General features: G+C 37.9%; 2 protein-coding genes across 2 annotated transcripts; both read right to left on the bottom strand.

Annotated features, from left to right (window-relative positions):
- Window positions 1–1,163: 1,163 nt before the first annotated feature.
- On the bottom strand, window positions 1,164–14,894 carry selp (selectin P). Its single transcript, XM_067418620.1, has 18 exons — window positions 14,817–14,894; window positions 14,516–14,582; window positions 14,001–14,369; window positions 13,719–13,826; window positions 13,448–13,633; window positions 10,867–11,055; window positions 8,843–9,028; window positions 8,558–8,746; window positions 7,641–7,826; window positions 7,248–7,433; window positions 6,959–7,147; window positions 6,559–6,744; window positions 4,960–5,145; window positions 4,532–4,717; window positions 4,177–4,362; window positions 3,716–3,919; window positions 2,127–2,249; window positions 1,164–1,308 (listed from the first exon to the last, which is right to left on the bottom strand). Exons 2-18 carry the CDS (start codon window positions 14,580–14,582, stop codon window positions 1,244–1,246), a joined length of 2,991 nt encoding a protein of 996 aa, XP_067274721.1. The 5' UTR covers window positions 14,817–14,894; the 3' UTR covers window positions 1,164–1,243.
- Window positions 14,895–15,252: 358 nt separating this feature from the next.
- On the bottom strand, window positions 15,253–22,456 carry LOC137041944 (L-selectin-like). Its single transcript, XM_067418622.1, has 8 exons — window positions 22,407–22,456; window positions 21,366–21,737; window positions 21,086–21,193; window positions 20,179–20,364; window positions 17,635–17,820; window positions 16,379–16,558; window positions 15,560–15,646; window positions 15,253–15,331 (listed from the first exon to the last, which is right to left on the bottom strand). Exons 1-8 carry the CDS (start codon window positions 22,429–22,431, stop codon window positions 15,312–15,314), a joined length of 1,164 nt encoding a protein of 387 aa, XP_067274723.1. The 5' UTR covers window positions 22,432–22,456; the 3' UTR covers window positions 15,253–15,311.
- Window positions 22,457–23,613: the final 1,157 nt, after the last annotated feature.

The following is a 23,613-nucleotide window of genomic DNA, read 5'->3' on the forward strand; positions in this document are numbered from 1 at the left end:
CTATGTGACGTCAGAGCTCGTTCATCGATCTAGAGTTCATTTTTTTATGGTCTATGGTGGGAACTAGTCAGGGGTTTGACTACCGGTCCAGTTCACTTTCACAGACAGAAGGTTGGAAAAACACGGGTAGCCTGGAACGCAGAATTTCTTACATGGTTCATTAGGACTTTAACTGTAAACCTGTCCTCAAATCTGATTGGTTGATCGCAGTAAATAATGCAGATGAGTTTCGACTTTTTATGTAATCAGTAAAAAATATTTTGCAACTGTGTCTGTTGACTGATGAGTGGCTTCACTAATCTGCTTAAAGCAGCACTGGCACGAGAATCTCAGTCTCTCGTGCATTTATTGGCGCGATACTGTCAGTTGGCAGACCAAGCAGCCAACCAAACGAAAAATAATCAAAACGCTATCATACGGTCACAGCGGGTAGCAATAGCCTCGTTATTTTTATGATAGCAGCCAGGAGGCATCTAGTCAGCTGATCAGTTATTTATTATGCAATTCGTGCCAGGATGGGCTGCAGACCCTCCCTCTTGATATAATATAATTGGCGTCACGCTGCGTTAATGTCCGGACAGATGCGACTGGTTAGGCACCCGTGCAACTTTTCTCCTTCTGTGCTGAAATGCAGAAGGGCTCCAGGCTCCTCCTGACCAGCAAAAAAAAAAGAAAAATACATATAGGCCAACATTTCACATCACAAAAATCATATTCGTTTTATATGTAATTTTATGCAAAAATATGTAAATCCCTTTTTTTCTGGCATCTATTGTAAAGCATAGACATTGCTCATTAGCTCCTGACCCTAAAGCGTTGCACTCTCATATAGAAGGAACAAGGTGAAGGGGCATGTAGAGGCCTAGAGACTGTGGCCCTGGGTGACAGTAGGCGTAGTGCCCAGAGGCAGCATGTCCTGGCCTGGGTGTCTGATCTGGGGCAGCATGTCCAGCGTGAGGCTTTATGAAACAGTGGGTGTGTGAGCGAGTGGACAACAGGGTGTTTTTGGCAGTGTCTATACTGTCTCTCACATACTTAGTGAAGGTGCCACACAGACTCTAAGGAATGATCCTGCACTAATATTACATTATAGCATATATCAACTCTGGAAACAGAAATTATTTTATTAGGTGCAAATAACTTTTACAAACACACAGTTCTATTCAAATATTAATTTATTGCAAGAACAAAACAACATGGAAAATATGGGTTACTTTACCCAGATTTGGAGTAAATTTGTATTTTAATTGAATTCAAATACTGGGTTCAACTCCCCTTCCCATGAAGATTCATTCAGACTGTAGTGAGCTGCGGAGAAGAATAAGTGTCTTAAGATAGGCCTACTGTTAGAACTGAAACAAATTAAAGTGAAATTTGGATTTCATCCAAAAATGAAAATTCTGTCATCATTTACTAACTCTAATGTTGTTCCAAACCCATATGACTTTCTTTTGCAAAACACAAAAGAAGATATTTTGAGAAATGAAACACATTCTGTGTGATCATCCCCTTATGCCTGTCACTCAGAAGTAAAAACAATGTTGTCAAATTAGGCCGATAATGAAAAATGCTTCTCATCCAGATGGATGAAGAATTTACAGTAAAATTGTCAAGAGTTTACCATTATTTTGGTATTTATGTTTGGATCGAATATTACTGTATAAAAAAACAGACCGCCATTGCTCATGTGAACAGCAAACTTGTGTATTTACTGGAAAAGTCAATCTGTTATTTTTACTGTAATTTTCTGGGTTTAATGTGTGAACGGGACTATTGACTAGACTACCATAGTATGGGCAAAGACACCACTAAGACAAAATATCTTTTATGTTCCACAGAAGAAAGTCATACAGGTTTGGAACGGCATTTAAAAATACTGTACTGGTATTTGTTGAATTAGACCAAAACACATCACTGGCCATCACAATAACATAAACTAAATTGACTAAAGCTAAACATACAACCAGGTTTGGAAGCACTAAATAATCAAATAACAGTGAACGACTTGAGGCATTTGTCAAATAACAACCAAATAATGTTATTAAATGCTATTAGATTATACTTTTTAATAGTTTACTGCTTAAAAAAATGTTTATGCCAACAGTGCAAAATGATTATTCTTTTACCCTTTGTAGTGAATTGGCGCATCAACAAAAGGATTAGTCCTCCAAGCAAAAGTAGACCAGCTGAAGAAGCAACTCCCACAGCTACATACATCAGCATGCCAGCACTCAATGACATCTCCTGTACTGAAAGCACATTATAATAAATGTCATAATGAAGAGATTCCCAAAACTTTTTGTCACCCGAACCCCTTTGACATACTTAACTTAACATCACATGTGCATGTTCGTGGTTCTCTGAGGTTAAAGTTCTGAGGTTCATTCTTACATTTTTTATCAACTCATTAACCCCCAGGGGTTTACTAATCCAAGTTTCAGAAACACTGACTGCTTTTAACTCCACTTTTAGACACACTCACTCCCCCTCAGGGGAATTCCCACCACAAATTTGAAGCATTTAACTTCATCAAATGGACAAAATAGTGTATGATATTGGAGTTATTTTGACCTTAAAGGGTTAGTTAACCCAAAAAGGAAAATTCTGTCATCTTTTACTCACCCTCATTTCGTTCCCAACCCATAAGACCTTTGTTCATCTTCGGAACACAAATTAAGATATATAATAAGTCTGTGTCAGTGTCCTACACAGTTTATGTTGTTAGCACAAGTGCATCGCTTCCTTGTTCAACATCAGAACAACGGCTCACCATTGGCTAACTCCTGCATCAGCCTCTCGCCTGCGTCGTGTTGCTCATGTGAACAGCTTCGGCCAATGGTGAGTCGGCGACTGACGTAGAACTATAGGAAGCTTTGAACTGTGGTGACAACATAAACGGCATAGGACACTGACACAGACGAGAAGAAATTGTTGCATAAAGTCATTACTTTTATGAAATATTTTATATATAATATAAATATATTAATATCATAATCTATAATATTTTTTTTAACAGCCCAAGGACACAAATTTATAAAGAAAAAAACGATCAATACTAAATCAGCTCCATATTGGATTCCAAGCGTTCAAGGGCTTATTGTGTTGCATTTAAAAACATTTCAAGGGTTCCGCTAGTAGTAGACACCGGTGGGCACGTATACAACGCAAGCCCCTGTCAGAATGTTTTAATGGCCTTCCAGTGTAATTATGCATTCTGCCTTTTGTAATGTATGAAGTATTAGTGTGAGTAATGTGCATGCAGTATTTTTCCACAGAATTAATGCACCAAAAAAAGGTTGGTTCACCCAAAAATGAAAATGATGTCTTTAATGACTCACCCTAATGTCATTCCACACCCGTAAGACCTCCATTCATCTTCAGAACACAGTTTAAGATATTTTATATTTAGACTGAGAGCTTTCTGTCCCTCCATTGAAAATGTTTGTAACGGTATGCTGTCAATTTCCATAAAGGTAATAAAAACATCATCAAAGTAGTCCAGGGATGCTTCAATTACCTTTCTGGAAAGGGACACTACCGTACATACATTTTCAATGGAGGAACAGAAAGCTCTCGGACTAAATATAAAATATCTTAAACGGTGTTCCGAAGGTGAATGGAGGTCTTACGGGGGTGGAACGACATTAGGGTGAGTCATAAATTACATAATTTTCAATTTTGGGTGAACTAACCCTTTAAGAGGAGTTTATCTTACCAACACAACTGGGTGGAGAGTCAGTCCAGTATCCTTTGGATGTGCAGATGAGCTGACTAGTTCCATTGAGCTCATGACTCCTGGCACACTTGAAAAAACACTGAGATCCAAAGCTGAAGTTTCCATGCGGGTGAGAGCAGTTCATTGAGGGTAGAGCTCCCAGCTCAGGACGTTGAGAGAATAAAAGGGGCTCACAACGAACAGCTGCCATTTAAAAGAGAAACAATTGTAAAGCACTTAGTCCCATGATTCTTTCTAAGATCAGTTTTAAATGATATGGCCTGATCATATATATTTATCATTGTTTAACAGGGGTTGACTAGCTAACAATTTTTGGTTCACAGAACATTCTGGGAATGTTAGTTTATGGTTACAAAAGTAAAGAGAATGTTCTTTTAATGCGAAGATATTGAAAAAAATGAACCAAATGGAGCATTCAATTTTTGTGGAGAGGTAGATACCAGTGCAAGAGGGCATCTCCTGGCTCCAGTTCCCAGAAGCAGAGCACTCCATGTCTGGCTCTCCTGTAATTTCAAATCCAGCCTCACATCCCAAGAAGCATTGCGAGCCGTAGCTAAACATGGAGTAAGGATGAGAACAATTCATCCAGCCATTTTCTTGAGCGGTCAAAAGAGGGCACTGTTGAGCTATGGACAATAATAAATGGACAATGTCAACGTACATAATAATCTGCTTCCTTGGGTTATAAACTTATAAGCTTCATGCTTTAATGGGTTGACAGAGATGAATACAGGATATCAAAAGATGACACATCACAACGCCTGAGTTGAAATAGGAAGACCCAAAAGTGATTACCCAAGCAGAAGGGTGGGGTGTCTGTCCACTTCCCCATCTCCAAGCACTCGATTCGAGGTGTCCCATGCAGTTTGAAGCCTGTCTCACAGTTCACTTTACACACTGTACCGAAGCTGAACTGCCCGTGAGGATGCGTGCAGGTTACAGTACCATGAGAGGGGTCAATTAAGGGGCTACACTGCTGTGCTATTGGACAGAGAATCAAAAGATATATAATGCCTTTCTGTCCATGACTGTATAGTTAGTTTAAGATGTCAGTGCTACATTTTTTGTTATTTATTTATGATAGGGCATGACTGGAGAAGGGGGCAATACAAATAACTTATCTATTGTCTGTTTTATAAGATCTAAACCTCTTGGAGACCCATTAACCTCCCTCAATAACCTTCCTATTTATCCATCACAGAGTATCAAGAGGGTTTGGTAACCTTGACAAACAGGAAGGTCCTGGCTCCATTTCCCTTGTGATGTGCAGTAAGTGGAATTACTTCCATTCAAAGTAAATCCAGCTACGCACTCCAGCCAGCACAAGGAGCCATAGCTGAACTTCTCCAAGCGTTCCTGACACTGCACAATGCCGTGCTGAAAAGACTCCAGAGCATCACATCTTATAACTGAAAAGATAGTAAAACGGCATGAGAGCATGTTTATGCTGATATAATTATTTCATCATTGTGAAGGTGTGGTATTAATTGAGCGTAAGCGTCAGTTCTGGCAGGCTAGGTAGTCAAGATGCTGCTAAGACTATTTGGTCTCATCAGCTGGTTCTGCTCAGCTAAGATGCATTAGCTGATTTGCATCAGTGCATCAGCTGTTCAACTCCCCTCGCTGCTAATGGCTATGATATAAACAGCGCTCATCTTCAAACAGATTCAGTTCGCTCCTAAACTGCTGTTGCTAGCTCTTTGCTGCCCACCACCGCCCCAGCTCCTCCATGTCGTGTATAACGTGGCATTTTACTTTGTCATCGTTGCTGCTCTGTTCATAGGGGGAATAGTTCAGCTCTCACAGCCCTAAACTGTGCGAGCGTTCCCTAATGCTGCTGCTGTCCTCTGACTCTCTCCTATTTCATGGTGCTCATGAAAGGTTAGAAGACTCCCTGAACAGAGCCATACCGCCAAAACATTCATTCAGAATTATCAACTTGAATTGCAATTTATTCAAAAATCATTTTATTTGTTCTTGACTTAATAGACCTGACAGAACTCTGTTGATGCATTTTGTAAGCTGCAACAGGACAATCTATATTTTGGTTTAGTCCGTGTGGATTTATTAGCAAATCAACACAGATTTGTTGTCCTGTAATAACTATCTACAGCAACCATCTAGTAATGTAGGGTACTTTAACTGTATTTTATCTTTACAAATAATAATTAGTGTTTTATTTATATTATAAATAAATCCAAGCCGTCACATTTCCATTAAACACACACACACACACACACATACACAAAACTTTAGCGTGCACATGGAAAAAACAAAACAAAAACAAATTGTGGATGTGTGAGAAACTTCTAAGCAACTTAAACCTTTATGAACATATAAATCATGAGCAAACATTCGTATTGGGACTTTCCTCACACAGCTCAATTAGGACATTTAGGTAGCTTTTTAAGATATATACCAGTGCAAGTTTTATTTCAAAACTAGTGGCTAAAGTTTGCTTTTTTGTGCTCTATTTATTTATAATTAATGCCTTCCTTGCCATTTTATTTAAATATGTACACTTTTTTAAATCTAACTTTTTAAAAATAAAGTAGTTTCCGGTCTTTGTACTTTTCACATGCGCACACAAAAATGTTACGTCTACAAATTTCACTTAGTGTTATATAACACTATCACAAATTTCACATCTACAAATTTCACTTTAGTGTTATATAACACTATCTCTGTGGTGTTATAACACCCAGTTAAATAACTTTTCCCCCCTAAATTTTATAACCTGAATGCTTGCATGGTGCTATTGTTTAAAGCAAGGATTTAAATTGAAGAATTTATTTTAGTTATTGAAATAGATTTAAACCCACCTTCACATGCAGGTGTGACTGCTGTCCAGTTGCCGTCACTCAGACAGGTGAGTGTGGATTCTCCTCTTAGTGTGTATCCCTCATCACAAGTAGCATTGCAAGATGAACGAAAAGAGAACTTTCCCAGTGGATCAGCACAGGTCAGGTGACTCTGTGCAGGGACCACGAGAGGGTCACAAGCCACAGCTTAAAATTTAAATGAGACAGTAATTAATTTTTCTGTTCTAAATTAAAGATTTTTTAAAAAAAATCCTTGTGGGTCAAAATGACCTGGACCCCTAAAAACCTAAAGCCAATGAGCTGTTGTTGGGTTGTTCAAACTTTCAAGAGTGAATAGCGTTTCATATAAAGTAGTTCAATGGTATTAGGTCAACAATAATTATATGAACTGATGCCAAACCTGTACAAATGGGTGTACTGTGTGTCCAGTTCCCAGTGTGGTCACAGAAAGTGGAATCTGCACCGTTGAGCACAAAACCCTCTTCACACTTGAACTCACAGCTGGAGTTATAGCTGTTGTTGGAAAGGGGGTGTGTGCAGCTCACACTTCCATAACTTGGGGGATAAGAGAGAGGTGGACACTGTACCGCTGTGGGAAAATCAGAAGCAACTCATAAAGTGAATCTGTCAGATCTACAGCTTGAACTGAAAATATGTATGTGTAATGTATTATTTAAGCAGCAGGTTACCATGGCAAACAGGCGGGATGTGACTCCAGTTCCCATGTGAGGTACAGTGAGTGGAATTTGTACCATTGCTGACAAAACCAAAGTCACATTTTACCCAGCAAGTGGAGCCATAAGCAAACTCCTCCATAGGATCATAACATTGCAGGGAGCCATGCGGGCTGGGCTTCAGTGGGTCACACTTTACAACTGCCAAAAATTATTAAAACAAAACAGACAAGATAAAATTATAGGCTAAAATTACTGTGGTAGTGTAAAAGAGCATGGTTTATATATATATTTTTTTTGAAGTACACTTTCAGTTAGAGCATAATGATGACCTTTTTACATTGCTCACATTGTGGATTAAATATGTCTGTATGACACTGAGAAATCATGTAGGCTCCAAAAACCCACCTTCACATGCAGGTGTGACTGCTGTCCAGTTGCCGTCACTCAGACAGGTGAGTGTGGATTCTCCTCTTAGTGTGTATCCCTCATCACAAGTAGCATTGCAAGATGAACGAAAAGAGAACTTTCCCAGTGGATCAGCACAGGTCAGGTGACTCTGTGCAGGGACCACGAGAGGGTCACAAGCCACAGCTTAAAATTTAAATGAGATTAGTAATAAATATTTTTTGTTCTAAATCATTAAAAAAATTCTGAAACCCTTAAACCTGATCATGTGTGTACAGAACAATAATAAAAACAGATTTAAAATATGATGGGAACACCTAAAAGGTTATATACTTGGTTCTGTAGCCTACTAGTACTTGAGTCTGGACTTGAAACGTTTTTCTATTGTTTTGGTTGGACTCTTTGGTATTTGCACTCGGACTTGTCTCTTGTCATTTAGTTTTTAATTTGGAGCATTTGTTAGGTTTTTTTCTAGTTTACGGAAGCATTCCTCGCATTCCATTCATCCCTAAGGAGGTCAATTTGACCCAAGAGGGAAGGATTTGTTTTTATTACGTTTTTGTTTTTATTACAACCACATAAACTCCTTGAATCCAGTAATTTGTGTGTGTGTGTGTGTGTGTGTGTGTGTGTGTGTGTGTGTGTGTGTGTGTGTGTGTGTGTGTGTGTGTGTGTGTGTGTGTGTGTGTGTGTGTGTGTGTGTATTCTTGGTTCAAGTTCAACAGAAGTCCTAATGTCTTGAACACTCAATTTTGTAAAAAATTAAAATAAATAAATCAATTTTGAAATGAGTTTCGGGTCAAAATGACCCAAGGAAAAGATGAGGGTTGTAGAGCGTTTTCTTCTAAGAGTGAATAACGTTTCATATGCAGTACTTGGTATTAGGTCAACAATAATTATATGAACTGATGCCAAACCTGTACAAATGGGTGTACTGTGTGTCCAGTTCCCAGTGTGGTCACAGAAAGTGGAATCTGCACCGTTGAGCACAAAACCCTCTTCACACTTGAACTCACAGCTGGAGTTATAGCTGTTGTTGGAAAGGGGGTGTGTGCAGCTCACACTTCCATAACTTGGGGCATTAGAGAGAGGTGGACACTGTACCGCTGTGGGAAAATCAGAAGCAACTCATAAAGTGAATCTGTCAGATCTACAGCTTGAACTGAAAATATATGTAATGTATTATTCAAGCAGCAGGTTACCATGGCAAACAGGCGGGATGTGACTCCAGTTCCCATGTGAGGTACAGTGAGTGGAATTTGTACCATTGCTGACAAAACCAAAGTCACATTTTACCCAGCAAGTGGAGCCATAAGCAAACTCCTCCATAGGATCATAACATTGCAGGGAGCCATGCGGGCTGGGCTTCAGTGGGTCACACTTTACAACTGCCAAAAATGATTAAAACAACTCTAAGTTTGTATCCCTCATCACAGGAAGCATTGCAGGAAGAACAAAGAGACAATTTTTCAAAATGAACAGCACATGTCAGATGACTCTTTTTAGGAGCAAAACGGCATTACAGGTCACCACTGCAACATATGCAGACATCATTTCATTGATAGTGTCTGCTCAAACACACCCCTTACGAAAGGAAAATATATTTACCAATATATTACTTGAAATATATTATAATATATTGTAAATAGATGGAATAATATATTGATGGCATTATACAATATATTATATATTCCTGTAATATATTGCACAATATACAAATGATTGCCGCTTTCATATATTGCAATATATTGTAGAATGTAAATATTAAATCCCATATAATATATTGCCTAATGTATTACATGATATTTTCCAATATACTGCAATATATTTTTGTTTCGTTGGGAACAGAAAGTGCACTTCCAGGGTGTGTCTCAGCAGTGTTACCCAACATTAAAATGTTTCACAAGAACAAAAAGGACGTACACTTTTATTTATTTTTATCAAAATGGTTTATTGAACAAATTGTGTCTGTCCTTAAATAAATTTAATTATAACTAAAAGTTTCTTAAAGATAATGCTGTAAACTATACAGTGAGCCCTACTTGCACATTACTTTAATATTAAAGGTTAACAGAGCCCCAAATATTAGCCTAAATTCAGTTTCTATTTATTTTTAGATATAATAATCAACACTCAAATACACATTGTATGCAAACATGTAGGCTACTTTTTACATGTTTTTGCATTAAATCTAATTATAAAATTATGTTTTTATTCCATTTTGTTGTTGAAATATAATAATTTATACACAGTGGCTGTCATTTTCATGACAGATTCATTTAAACATACATTAAATAATCAAAACATCACTAACAGGGTAAGTAGCCTAGAATATAATGAATATATAAGATAATATAGTGAAAGAGCGAACTAACCAGCGGTGGCATAGGCTAAAAAAAGATGGGCGATGCATCTTCACTCTCTTTCTGTTGATGTAAATTAAGTCATGCAGAGTTCAAATATGACGCTGCATCTTGGGTCTTGAGTCTGCGCAGTAGAAACTTGGAGCCCTAATCTACGCAGTAGTGAGCGCGAAGTGGAGCTGCTATATCAAGGTCCCGCCCACACAATTTTTTTTTGAGTGAAATAAATATTTATGGAAATGTTAAGAGATTACAGTTACAGTACATTTCATGGAGAGGGCGGGGTTTGTGACCTATACTACATCCAGCCACCTGGGGGCGATCGAGACCCTTTGTCTTCACTTTTCAGTACTCGTGGCACACTTGAGATGTGGACACTTGCCTATAAGGTAAATGTAATGCTACGTGACATTGTTTACACTGTTTTATTGATGCCTTTCCACTGTTGAAACATTGATTGAGCGATTAAGCGACATATGATACGTTTCCGTAAGATGTAGGCCTAGTGTATCCTCAACATACCTTTAGATGTTGATTCATAATTTATTCTTTGACTAGGAAGAGATGATTGCGTTCACTCACACACTGCGCTAATACAGTAAGCTCTAACATCACATTGAAGAACGTCAAAACAGGATTTATTGTTTGAATTTCATGATAAAATGGACAGAATAGGCTACTTAATCTGTGTGGGAACTGGGAACTCAGCCTGAAGTATGTTACGTGCATAAAACAAGCCTAAATCGAAATCGCTCAGTATGAATACGTGTACCTCCACACCCCTAATATTCAGTGCACTTGAATTAACCAGCAACTGCCTGGGTGATTGACTGAGGAAAGAAAATTCTGCAAATGTGCTGTACCTCTACAACTGGGGGGGTTGTGTGTCCACTGGCCAGTGTGGTCACACCAGGTTGTACTTGAGCCTTGGAGCTCAAATCCCTCCTCGCACTTGAACTCGCAGCTAGTGTTAAAGCTATTGATGGAAAGGGGATGAGTGCAGTTCATACTCCAACCACCAGGGGCATCAGTGATTGGCAGACACTGGACAGCTGTAAAGGTAACATATGTAAGCTGTAAGGTTAACACACATAGACTGTAAAAAACATCTGCATGAGAGTCGGACGCTCTAACAAGGAGGCTAAAGACTGCAACCTCTAGCGTCAGTTGCTAGAGCGTCTCTTGAGATCAGAGAAGTGAGGTTTACTATTGCTATTGTTGTCAAAAGTACGACTGCGCTATACCAAATCGGTAAAATGTGGCGCTTTGAGTGCTGTTGAACGGAATCGTAAACATCTCTGATTGCCCATTGTACTCACATTCATCAAATACGTCTGTGATTGGCTACAATGACATGTAGTAAATATACATCAATGACATTTTTCATAGAGTGCATATACAGATACACACGGAGTGTTTGAATGCAGGCGTCTATCAGCCTAACGGTACACTGGTTGACGCCTACTTGTGTTTTCAAGTGTTTGAAACGGGAGCCGCTTTCAAAATACTTTTCAAAATACAAAATATCTGCCAGCATGAGAGTCAGAAGCTCTAACACGAAGGCTAAAGGCTGCAACCTCTAGCGTCAGTTTACTTGCACAGCGACTACTATAGCTGGCCCCCAGTACATATGTAGAACTTTTAGGTGTTAGGTGTTTTAGGTGTTCTATAATGTAAATGAATGAGTTATAAATAATTCACCCCCTCACAGTTGTCATGAAGGGCAAAATTAAAACGACACTTTGTACCATGCTATAAACATGTTTTTTTTCTGCTGTAAAGGTTGGAATTTTAACATGGGGCGCAAAATAATTTAGCTCCCTTTTGGAGCTTGTTTCTAGTGGCCAGTCGATGAATTACAGTTTAAGTCATTTCCGTATGGACCCTTTTCATTGACTGTGATCACACGTTTAAACAGCCATCAATATCGTAAATCCTGCAAAGTTTTTTGTATTTTCAAATGTATGTACATTTGTAATACTTTGTTTTATATTACTTTTGCACCGCTGCTGTGAGGGTGTGGGAGTGCCGGTGTTGTGCCGAATTCTGACCCCGCCAAATATTTACCCCCTAGTATTGGTAGGTTTAGGGTTAGTTGTGGGGGAGGGGTTGGGATTAGGATTAGGCAATCAGGTAGTGACTGAGGGTAATAATTTGGTAGGGGTCAATTTGGCACAACAACGGCAAAATGAACATGTTTCTTTCCCCTTCAACCCTACTCGCTCTCTACGATCTGCTGATTCCAACTTTCTCGTTGTCCATCGGCATCACCTTGCTTCAATGGGGGGCAGATCATTCAGTGTAATAGCACCCAAATTATGGAACTCTCTACCCCGATCACTCCGTTTTGTTGCCACTATCTCTGATTTCAAATCCATGCTCAAAACACACCTCTTTTCTGAATGTTATAGGTCTTAAAGACTTTTTTTTTTTTTTTTTTTTTTTCACTCCGATTTCTGTATTATTATACTTGCACTCTCAATTGCCTACTGTTGTTCTGTCTACTCTGTTTGTCATTTGGCTTTATTGTTGTTTGTTTATTGTAAAGTGTCCTTGAGCTCTGGAAAGGCGCTATATAAATAAAACTTATTATTATTATTATTATTATCTTTTCACTGCCGTTATCAATCTCACTCCATTTTTTTTTTTTTTTTTTGAAAGCTGTGAAATCACTATTGTGGAGTTTTTCTTTTGCTATTTGAGCAAATGGGGACACAAAAAATATATTTATTTCTCTCATTCACCGCTATAAAATGTAATCCAACTATGAAAACTATACTGCTCTGGGAAACCCAGAAAAATAAAAAGTGTCTATTGGCTTCAAGATAAACTGGGGGAGGTTGCTGCTTGGTAACAACAACAAACAACAAAAAAAATATTTTATATTTTATAGTTATTTTTTATTACCCACACTGACAATTGTACCTCATAAATTGATTGTAAATATCACAAATAATTACAAAGAAACTGCAAAATTGCATATTGAAGGAAACGTGACATTTTGAAGTAGAAAGATTTAAATATTATTTTCTATAAAACTTTGAAAGAAAGCATTTTTACTGTGCACTATCAAGCTAATTAAGGCTTAATTTAGAACCATAACTATAAAGATAGCAAAAACATATAGCCTAAGCATCCACACCAGTGGACAATTTCGTTCACTAAGCGCAGACGGAAGTTTTGTCGTCAGCCGCTTTAATATTGTTCTAAATACTGTAAAAAGAATAGCAGAGTCCATACCACAACTATAAAAAAAATAACGGCTCAGAGAAACAATATCGTTGGAATCACTTTTAGATTTTTTTCCAGCTGATAAACGATAAAAAACATCGACAGCCAATCAGAATCCATCTTGCTTTAAAGAGCTTGAGAATTTACGAACTATATATTTTATCATTATAGTTATCATCCTCCTTGGTGTGAACGGGTGTTTCTATTCCATACCCTGACAAACAGGAAGAGTGTTATCCCAGTGCCCAGATGCCAGGCAGTGTAGCCTTTGTTCCCCCTCCAGCTTGAACCCTGTGGCACATTGGAACTGGCACGATGAGTTCAAATGAAATGCTCCAAAGATACCATCACATTTCACAAAACCTTGCTGTGGACTTTTAACTGGCCCGCACTGGACAACTGCAAAAGAGAAAATTAATTACTTTGTTAAAAAAAGCAAAAACACACAGCTGGGATATTTGAACTTGAATGGGTTTCTCAGCACCTTCCTCACAGCGTGGACCCATAAAACCGGGGTCACACTGACACGTGTAGTTCCCAATAGTCTCCACACACTCCGCGTGTTGACTGCAGGATTTATCTGAACAGGAGGCTACACAGAAAATCAAGTGTAATGACAATGAGTGCTTTCAGTCAGAACTGGATACATTAACACTTATTCATTATCCAAATAAACAGCACATCCTTAAAATAATTGATTTGATTGTATTTTAAATTAAAATGATCTCAACTCAAATTAAAATGTCATGTTATCAAGTGTGTTCACCTAAATAACAGAGAGCTGCTTTCTTTTTGTTGCACCTCTCATCATTCCACTTGGCTGTGTTTTTTTGCCCTTTAATGTAGATCTCTACACAGTCTTCTCCGGTTCCCTTGTTATTTGGTTCATTTTTCGCCCAGTTTGCTGATTCAGGGACCAAGTGCTTTTTGGTCCCAACCCATGTCCATTGTCCATCAATCTTCCTAATGCCAATCCAGTAGTATGTCCGATGGAAGGGTAGAATTTGGTTAAGGTATGCAACTTCTGCCTGGTTTTGGATGGCCACCATATCAGTGAAATACTTTTGACACCACTGACGAGCTTCTGTCCACTCCACATCAGTGTCTATGTTATAATGGTAAGTCCAGGCCTTGACTGATAGACACACAGTTTTGTTTAATTAAAATGTATTTTATATATATAAATGTATTTGATATTTTGTTAATTTTATGGTTAAACTTTGTAGTTTATTGTCTATTTAAGAAACATATTGATTAGAAGTATATCAAATGAAAACATACCATTATAAATTCCAGTTATAAGGACAAGATATCCAGAAAGTAGTCTAATATTCACCCACAAAACCATCTGAAGGATGTTAGAAATGCACATGTGAGTATTTATCAGGACAATTTTTATTTTCATTTATGCATGTCATCGAACCAAAGGGTGTAGCTGTCCAAATGCTATTGATTTTTTTTTAAATTTGTATAAATATTACAATATTACTCTAAACAGCATTTAGACCTCTAGACCCTTTGGTTTGAAGACATGAAAATTTACTTTAAATATATATAAAATAAAGCAGACTGTTCATCTTACCTTTTCTTCAACTATGCAGTGTAATTTACTCTGAGAGGAATTCTGAGAGGACGTTCACAGTTAAATGCATACAAAATAGCTGACAAATATGATTTGCCAATATTAAGACAGTTGCATTGCATGGGAACTAAGTGATGGGAAATTGTGTAATAGTGCTGCCAAAGATTACAGCACAATAACGACAAGACTTTTGCATATTATATACCAGAAATCAAATCGCTTTAATGTCATTCTCCAGCTCACACGGAATAATGTTTTTATTACAGCAACAATGAACGACATTAAGAATTGTGCAAAAGATGACAATGGGATTATTAACTTGATTTAGTTTTTGCACATAAAGGCTAGTCTGTAATATAAGAATGAACTGAAAAAGATTAAGACAATTCATTCAAATCAAATATAACATCAAATCCAGTTATTGTCAGATTAGACAATATTATGCTGAACATAGAGGGTTATCTGGAGCTGTGTGTTCTGCTTCAAATGCTGGATTCATCTTTTCCTGTTGAGTTCTGCAAGAAAACCGAGTAAGATTAACATAAAGTGTAATTTAAATGATCTAAAAATATGATTTAAATCATCCGGAAATTTAAGGTTAACAATTTACCTCAATCTCACTGCCTACAACCAAATTTAAAAAGGAAACAATTTCTGGTTTTTTTTTTTTTTTTTTTTTTTTACTTTTTTCTGTAAGAAATTGTTTGATATTTGATGAATCATTCAAACCCCCACTTACTCACTCTTTCTGCAGATGGAGCAACAAAAACAGCCACAAAAAACTGAGATGACAACAGATGCCAAAAGAGCAATTAGAAAATGGACAAAACCTGAGGAAAGATATAATAATATAAGTACAAACAAATCGATTTTTATAAATAAATAAATATATATATATATATATATATATATATATATATATATATATATATATATATATATATATATATATATATATATATAGAATATATATATTCTATAATTTTTTTAAATCTTTTATTATGAACATTTGAGATTCATAGATCATATGGAATAATGTTCCTCAAAACCTCAAAATATTTTAAATGTAACTATTGTGGGAATAGTTCTGAATTAAATTAGTTATGCATTCAGATGATAAATTTATTTAAAAAAAATATGGGGTTGCCACTGATGGTTCCATAAAGAACCTTTAAAATCCATTGAATCTTTCCATTGCATAAAAAATTCTTTAAAAGGTTATTCAGATAATTAAAATGTTCTTCACACTATAAGATATTTTACTAAAATGTTATTTGGGAAACCAAAAACGGTACTTTTATGGCATTGATTGTAGTGAAAACCCCCTTTGGAACCTTTATTTTTAATGACTGTATTGGTTCTTTCCCAGGCTGTATATTCATTATAAGAACATTTACACTTGGTTTGTATGGTGAATATTTCTTGGATATGATATTTTAAGTAATTAAATAACTAAAATATTTTCAATTAAATTGTTAAAAATCGCACATGATGTTATTACCAACATGATACTCTCATATTCCATATACGTGGTAGATGAATAAAAAGGACAAACTCCTTACTTGCACACATCAATGGAAAGGAAGACTCCCACATGCCATCAGCTCTGCAGGTGAACTCAGCAAAGCCCAGCAGCAATTGTCCAGGTGGACACTGTACTCTACAGTCAGATCTGGAGCCGTCAGGGCCTTTAGTGCAGTTCATCAGTCCACCACCAAATAAAAAAAGGGGGAAACACTCCACTGCAAGAGGAAAACAACTCAAACTTGCATGCATATATTTATATCTTTAGGTAGCTTAGTCAAAATTAGTGCGCTAACGCATGAGATTAATTTTGTCAGTTTAACATGTTAAAAATATTTAACGCAATATTTGGGTGCGTCTCAATCGGCTCCCTAGCTTGTGAATCATTGTATACATGAATGTAAGCCGACTCCCTGATTAGTGCCCTAACTACTGCACTAGGGAGCTGATTGAGATGCACACACAACCAACAGAAAGTCGCATGTCAGTAGCGTGCCAGAATAAACAATACACAGAATTATGCCAAAATGCCCATTCTGTCGAGTATTCTCAAAAGAGCAGTCTTAAAAATGAGTTAAATAATATCTTAAATGAACTTAAAGGTTGAGAAAAATTAGATGCGGTTGACAACGCATCCAATCCGTGTCATGTTCGGCAGTGGCAGAACTTTAAAAAGACAGCAGCCTAATAAACCAGTTTCTGTGATGCCTGCCATTAAAGTCCCAGTGAACCGGAAGTAGCAACTGAATTTTTTTTAGTGCTGTGACGTATTTCCAAGTGTAATGGAATACTTTATAGAGGGGCTTTACTTAAGTGCACCTCATCCCTAGCCTAGAAATCTAGACGAACCCTAGCGGCAGCAAATCTAACTGCCGCAAGCATCGTCTAGCAACTCTCAATACACTTCTGAGCTGTAAAAACCAAACTCTGGTCAGGCCAATCACATTGTGTATAGAGTCGGTGGGCGGGGCTTAATATAATGACAGCTGAGTTGCGCTTGCGTGCTTCTAGTAAACACAGAAACTGGCGAACGGCGGTCTTTCGAATCAGCTTTGACCTAACCAGCTAAGACTTGGAGTTAAGCTTTTCTCTGCGAAAAGAATAAAGAACAGCACTGAAGTCATTCTTAAAAAGGGAAGATGTGTTCGGAGTTTTGCTGACTGGATACAGCGAATGTTTAATCAACAAGCACCACTTCTCGTTGCTCTGGTTGGCTGAAGCGCTTTCCAATCGCGTGCAGTGAGAGTATATATAAATGTAAACACAGAATCAAATATTGAAAAATATATTGTACCTGCACATGAAGGTGGAGGTGCGTTCCATGCACCTGAGGAATTACATTTAATCTCAGCTGTGCCTCTCAGTTTATAACCACCAACACAGGAAAATGTACAGCTTGAGTTGAGGGAATGATTCCCATACAGACCGGAGCACTTCATCCAGCCATGCTGTGGTGCGGATAGTTCCTCACATGACACAACTAGAGAGAGAGAGAAAGAGAGAGAGAGAGAGAGAGAGAGAGAGAGAGAGAGAGAGAGAGAGAGAGAGAGAGAGAGAGATGTGCATGTTCACGGAATGTCGTGAGTAAAGATTATTTTAATATAAACTATTAAAGGGTTAGTTCACCTAAAAATGAAATTGATGTCATTAAAGGGGGGGGGGGTGAAACACTCAGTTTCAGTGAATCTCATGTCAATCTTGAGTACCTATAGAGTAGTATTGCATCCTTCATATCTCTGAAAAGTCTTTAGTTTTATTATATTTATAAAATAAATATAGGCTGTTCCGAGTCTTTCCGGAAAAAAACGAGCGGCTGGAGGCGTATCGTGTGGGCGGAGCTAAAGAATCACGAATGCGCGCAAAGCAGTGACGTCCTCAAGCGTGGAGGAACCCTTGCTATCGATCTCAGCTAATAGATATGATCTAGAATCAAATTCGGAAGCTGAAATAAATTGAACAGGAAAACCAGCAGCAGCAGGACGTCCGTCTCTGTGGTATGTACTGTATTTAGTGGCCTGTCAACATTTGTGTGTCTTTACTCGCAGTTTATGAGGACATGATTCGGTTTATGGACTATTGTATGCGACTAAACCTTAGCAGTAGCAAGCAAAACGGTTTTGCCCGTCAGATTAGTGTAACGTTATATATAGAACAACAATGGACTAACCGTTAGCGCATTTGAATGACGAAGCACGCGATCGTGTCGTTTACTAATGTTTACATATGCGACGATAAGCAACAGCATAGACATTTGAAGCAGTTTTACTCACTGGCTGCTTCCAAAGCAGGACCGAACCTTTATCGCTGGGACCGCTCCGTCAAAAACACACTTCTTGGAGTGTGGAGATCCACTTTGCGACGCGACTGAAGCGATGTTGTGAAGCTTCCCGTCATTTCTGCGTTCAAATCGGTTCAAATGCAGCGCTGCCTTCCCGGAATGCTGTGCTGAAGCATTGAAGTTGCTTAATGTCAAAGTGGAGGAATGAAGTAGAGCGCGGCGCGGACTATAACCGACATAAGTGTTCACGGACGACTGGATCTGCAGCTTGAGAGCAATGTTTATGGGCGTGCATTTCCTCTCTCACTCTAGTCACGCGCGCGCGCACCCTACCGGGAGAAGAGCCCGTACGGCCCATACAAGGACCTTCCGGTCTATTAACGTCAAGTCGAGCCATACTCGAAAAAAACTCTCCGAAACTTGTGAGAAACCGGAAGGAGTATTTTTAACACAGAAATACTCCATCAAACGTCCAACATTAGTTTTTGAAACTTTGTCTATGTTTAGGATGGGAATCCAAGTCTTTAACAGTGTAAAAAGCTGAGTATGCATGAAACAGCATTTCACCCCCCTTTAATGACTCTCCCTAATGTCGTTCCACACCCGTAAGACCTTCGTTCATCTTCAGAACACAGTTTAAGATATTTTATATTTTAGTCCCAGAGCATATGCAGTCTATGCCCACTTTACTGTCCATGTCCAGAAAGCTAATAAAAACATCATCAAAGTAGTCCATCGATCAATGATTGGATCGCCAATGTCGCGTGATTTCAGCAGTTTGGATCACGTGTCAAGCTGCCAAAAACTGCTGAAATCTCGTGACATTGGCGATCCGAATCATTGTTCGATTCACTGATTCATGGCCGTTTGAATCTTTATTTTGAGGTTTGAAAACAGACACGGAAGAGAAGACTGATGCTGAATAAAGTCGTATTTTTTTGTTATTTTTGGACCAAATGTATTTTTGATGCTTCAAGAGATTCTAATCAACCAACTGATGTCACAGATGGACTACTTTGATGAAGTTTTTATTCCCTTTCTGGACATGGACAGTATAGTGTGCAATGCATAGACTGCATATGCTCTGGGACTAAAATATAAAATATCTTAAACTGTGTTCTGAAGATGAACGGAGGTCTCACGGGTGTGGAACGACATTAGAGTGAGTCATTAATGACATCAATTTCATTTTTGGGTGAACTAACCCTTTAAGGATTATATAACTGGTTTTATCCATTTAACACTCCAATGACGGCTGAGTTGTGCTTGCGTGTAACTAAATACAGAAACTGGCGAACGGCGGGACCGCGACTCTGGAAGACCGCGACTCTGGAAGACTTGGAGTTAAGTTTTTCTCTGAGAAAAGAATAAAGAACGGCACTGAAGTCATTCTTAAAAAGGGAAGATGTGTTCGGAGTTTTGCTGACTGGATACAGCGAATGTTTAATCAACAAGCACCACTTCTCGTTGCTCTGGTTGGCTGAAGCGCTTTCCAATCGCGTGCAGTGAGAGTATATATAAATGTAAACACAGAATCAAATATTGAAAAATATATTGTACCTGCACATGAAGGTGGAGGTGCGTTCCATGCACCTGAGGAATTACATTTAATCTCAGCTGTGCCTCTCAGTTTATAACCACCAACACAGGAAAATGTACAGCTTGAGTTGAAGGAATGATTCCCATACAGACCGGAGCACTTCATCCAGCCATGCTGTGGTGCGGATAGTTCCTCACATGACACAACTAGAGAGAGAGAGAAAGAGAGAGAGAGAGAGAGAGAGAGAGAGAGAGAGAGAGAGAGAGAGAGAGAGAGAGAGAGAGAAAGAGAGAGAGATGTGCATGTTCATGGAATGTCGTAAGTAAAGATTATTTTAATATAAACTATTAAAGGGTTAGTTCACCCAAAAATGAAATTGATGTCATTAATGACTCACTCTAATGTCGTTCCACACCCGTAGACCTCCGTTCATCTTCAGAACACAGTTTAAGATATTTTATATTTTAGTCCCAGAGCATATGCAGTCTATGCCCACTTTACTGATGATTTCAGCAGTTTGGATCACGTGTCAAACTGCCAAAATCACGTGATATTGGCGATCCAAATCATTGTTCGATTCACTGATTCATGGCCGTTTGAATCTTTATTTGAGGTTTGAAAACAGACGCGGAAAAGAGTCGCATTTTTTATTATTTTTGGACCAAAATGTATTTTCAATGCTTCAAGAGATTCTAATCAACCAACTGATGTCACAGATGGACTACTTTGATGATGTTTTTATTCCCTTTCTGGACATGGACAGTAAAGTGTGCATAGACTGCATATGCTCTGGGACTAAAATATAAAATATCTTAAACTCTGTTCTAAAGATGAACAAAGGTCTTACAGGTGTGGAACGAACACCCCACCAGTTGAGAACCAACATGTTTCACCACTTTAAATTTGTTGAATACTGTTTGCTCTGACCTGTTTGACATTGTGGCCCAGAGAAACCTGGCTCACACTCACAGGTGAAGTTGTTGACTTGTTCTTTACAGAGCCCTTTACCACTGCATGAATTGCTTAGACACTGTGCTGAAAGAAAATATAGATTTATAAGAAACATCCTTTCTGGAATGTAAAACACCTAATTTATCTCTCACATGTGAGATTTCATTTCATAGACTAATGAAACTTATTTAATATTGTATATGTTCTCTAGGCTAGTGGAAATAAATTAACAAATTGAAAGCCTAAGACACCTTACCTTTGTGACACACAGGGTACTTTTTGTTGCTGCATTTGTCATCGTTCCACTTGCCACTTTTGTTTGTAGTGCTAATGTACAATTCCACGCAACTTTCATCAGACTGAGCATTGTTGGGTTCATTGGCTGCCCAGTTTTCATAGTTCACGATCTCTTCATTGGCAACCCATGTCCAACTGTCATTGATCTTTTTGAGTCCAATCCAGTAGTAAGGAAGCGAGGTTCTTTTAGGCAAATATTTTGTAAGAAAATGTGTTACATTTTCATTTTGAACCACCACAATGTCTGTGTAATCCTTTTGACACCACTCCCTTGTTTCATTCCAGGACTTCGTGACGTTGTCGAAGTGATACGTCCATCCTTCAACACTGACTGTGATGTTTTGAAATTAACAGTTATTTCTATTTCACACATTTATTTTATTTTCAATGGCAGGGCCGGTCCACGGAATAGGTTGCTAGTGGTGCCAATTTTTTCCCGTTTTATTACTGATATTATTTTATTAATTTAAAAAAAAAATATTACTAAATAAAGCAACAACCAAAAACGCCCCCCGTAAAATTCACCAGAGGCCGACAGTGATTTTGTAAAAACAAAACAAAAAACAAAACAAACAAAAAAACATGTCAGTTTTTTAAAAACATGTAATATTATTATTTTTTAATAACCTTTCACGAATTCACACTTACATCAATTAAATAGAGTAAAAATTATGCGTATTTGGCGTGCTGTCCGGGGAGGGCTCCGGGCTTGGAAATGTTGCCCAACTATTTATCTTAATATTTGTGGGGGGTATAGGTGCTATTACTTGTATAGTTTATGATCAGCCTTAAAAAAATATTTTATTATATAATTAAAATAATGTATATATACAGCCTATATATATATATATAAAACAGTGCCAGTGTTTCTACAACATAAACTGATAACATGTAGTGCTAAATCTTGATGCAAGGGGCAACAAGTAAAATCTTGCCTATAGGGCAGCACATTTGTCAGGACCGGCCCTGCTCAAAGGTTATGAATGTAGAATACACTTACCCAGTATCAGCCAGAAAACTCCCATGTTCACAGATACAGCTCTAAGCTTCATAACAATAACACCTCCAGTCTAAACAATAAAAACAGCCACTTAAGTGTTCCTATAAATGCACATATAAATTGAACCAAAAAACCTTACAATAATGCAACGACTATATACATACCATGGTCTTCTTTGGTCTCCTTTCAACTGAATAGTTGCGTTTCAACAGTGTGTTCTCACACAAAGTCTCTTTTGCTCTGTTAGCAAAGTGGGTTTTCCCATATATATCAGTCGTTCGCATTAAATTGCAGGATGTTTTCTTTTATCCTGAAACATTATGTAACATGACAATAAAAGAATGGCACTTTCTGGAAATGGCTGGTCATCTTTTGATTTATCTTTTCATAAAATCATCTCTTGCACAAATAGAATGGTGCATATGATGATTAGATGAAAACCATAAGACCACACTTATTAAAAAAATAAAAATAAAATAAAAGGTGGTACATTTCAAGAGACAATTGAACTGTAAATTCCCTGAAAATATATTATATAACAAACATGCACTCCGTGATTAAACGCAGCTTCAGGAAAGGACACAGTCACAGGATACGACCAGATGAACGTGACCCAGGTTATTTAAACAAAACCTTTCTCTGCACTCACAATGCTATTGGGTTTATGCACATAGGTGAGGAAAGATAAAGAGGTGCAGTGACATAAATTCCAAAAATGACAAAAAAATCTTTATTTAGGTGTTAAAGGAATAATTCACCCTTAAATGAAAATGAAGTCATCATACTCACCCTGGTGTTGTTCTAATGCTATGCCCTTCTTTTTTTTATGGACCAAAAAAGGACAACAAAAAAAGCGCTCATCCTTAATGGTGAATAGTGATATGGTGATAATCTCTCAGCTTGTATCCTTCTTCACATACAAACTCACATGTAGATTGGTATAGCTGAAGATACCCATCAGATGATAACACCACATCTCATCATCTCCTGGGATCTCCTGTGGATTGATCAGCTCTGGACACCCATTTTCTGCTTTTCAGTTGTAAAACGCAAACCAAATGAAGTCACACCAGCAGATCGTGCTACTGTCCAGTGTTTTCATAATGGAAATTTCTCCTATGGCTCTCAGTGTGAATACTCCTGTGAGGAGGGTGTTGTGGAAAAATTATAATCACTGATGAAGAATATTGATTATTTAGAGTGTGTT

Source organism: Pseudorasbora parva, chromosome 15, assembly GCF_024679245.1.
Source record: "Pseudorasbora parva isolate DD20220531a chromosome 15, ASM2467924v1, whole genome shotgun sequence".
Taxonomy (NCBI): Eukaryota; Metazoa; Chordata; class Actinopteri; order Cypriniformes; family Gobionidae; genus Pseudorasbora; species Pseudorasbora parva.

Excerpts from the sequence above, each read along its gene's own strand:
- LOC137041944 (XM_067418622.1), bottom strand. The coding sequence starts at position 22,431 with ATGGGAGTTTTCTGGCTGATACTGG. Across the intron at positions 21,194-21,365 it reads GTACCCTGTGTGTCACAAAG|CACAGTGTCTAAGCAATTCA; the intron begins GTAAGGTGTCTT and ends ATTTTCTTTCAG. Across the intron at positions 15,647-16,378 it reads CTTTCCATTGATGTGTGCAA|GTTTTGTCCATTTTCTAATT; the intron begins GTAAGGAGTTTG and ends ATCTTTCCTCAG.
- selp (XM_067418620.1), bottom strand. The coding sequence starts at position 14,582 with ATGGTTTTGTGGGTGAATATTAGACTACTTTCTGGATATCTTGTCCTT. Across the intron at positions 7,434-7,640 it reads AGTCACACCTGCATGTGAAG|TTGTAAAGTGTGACCCACTG; the intron begins GTGGGTTTTTGG and ends AATTTTTGGCAG. Across the intron at positions 4,718-4,959 it reads GGACCTTCCTGTTTGTCAAG|CACAGCAGTGTAGCCCCTTA; the intron begins GTTACCAAACCC and ends TCTGTCCAATAG.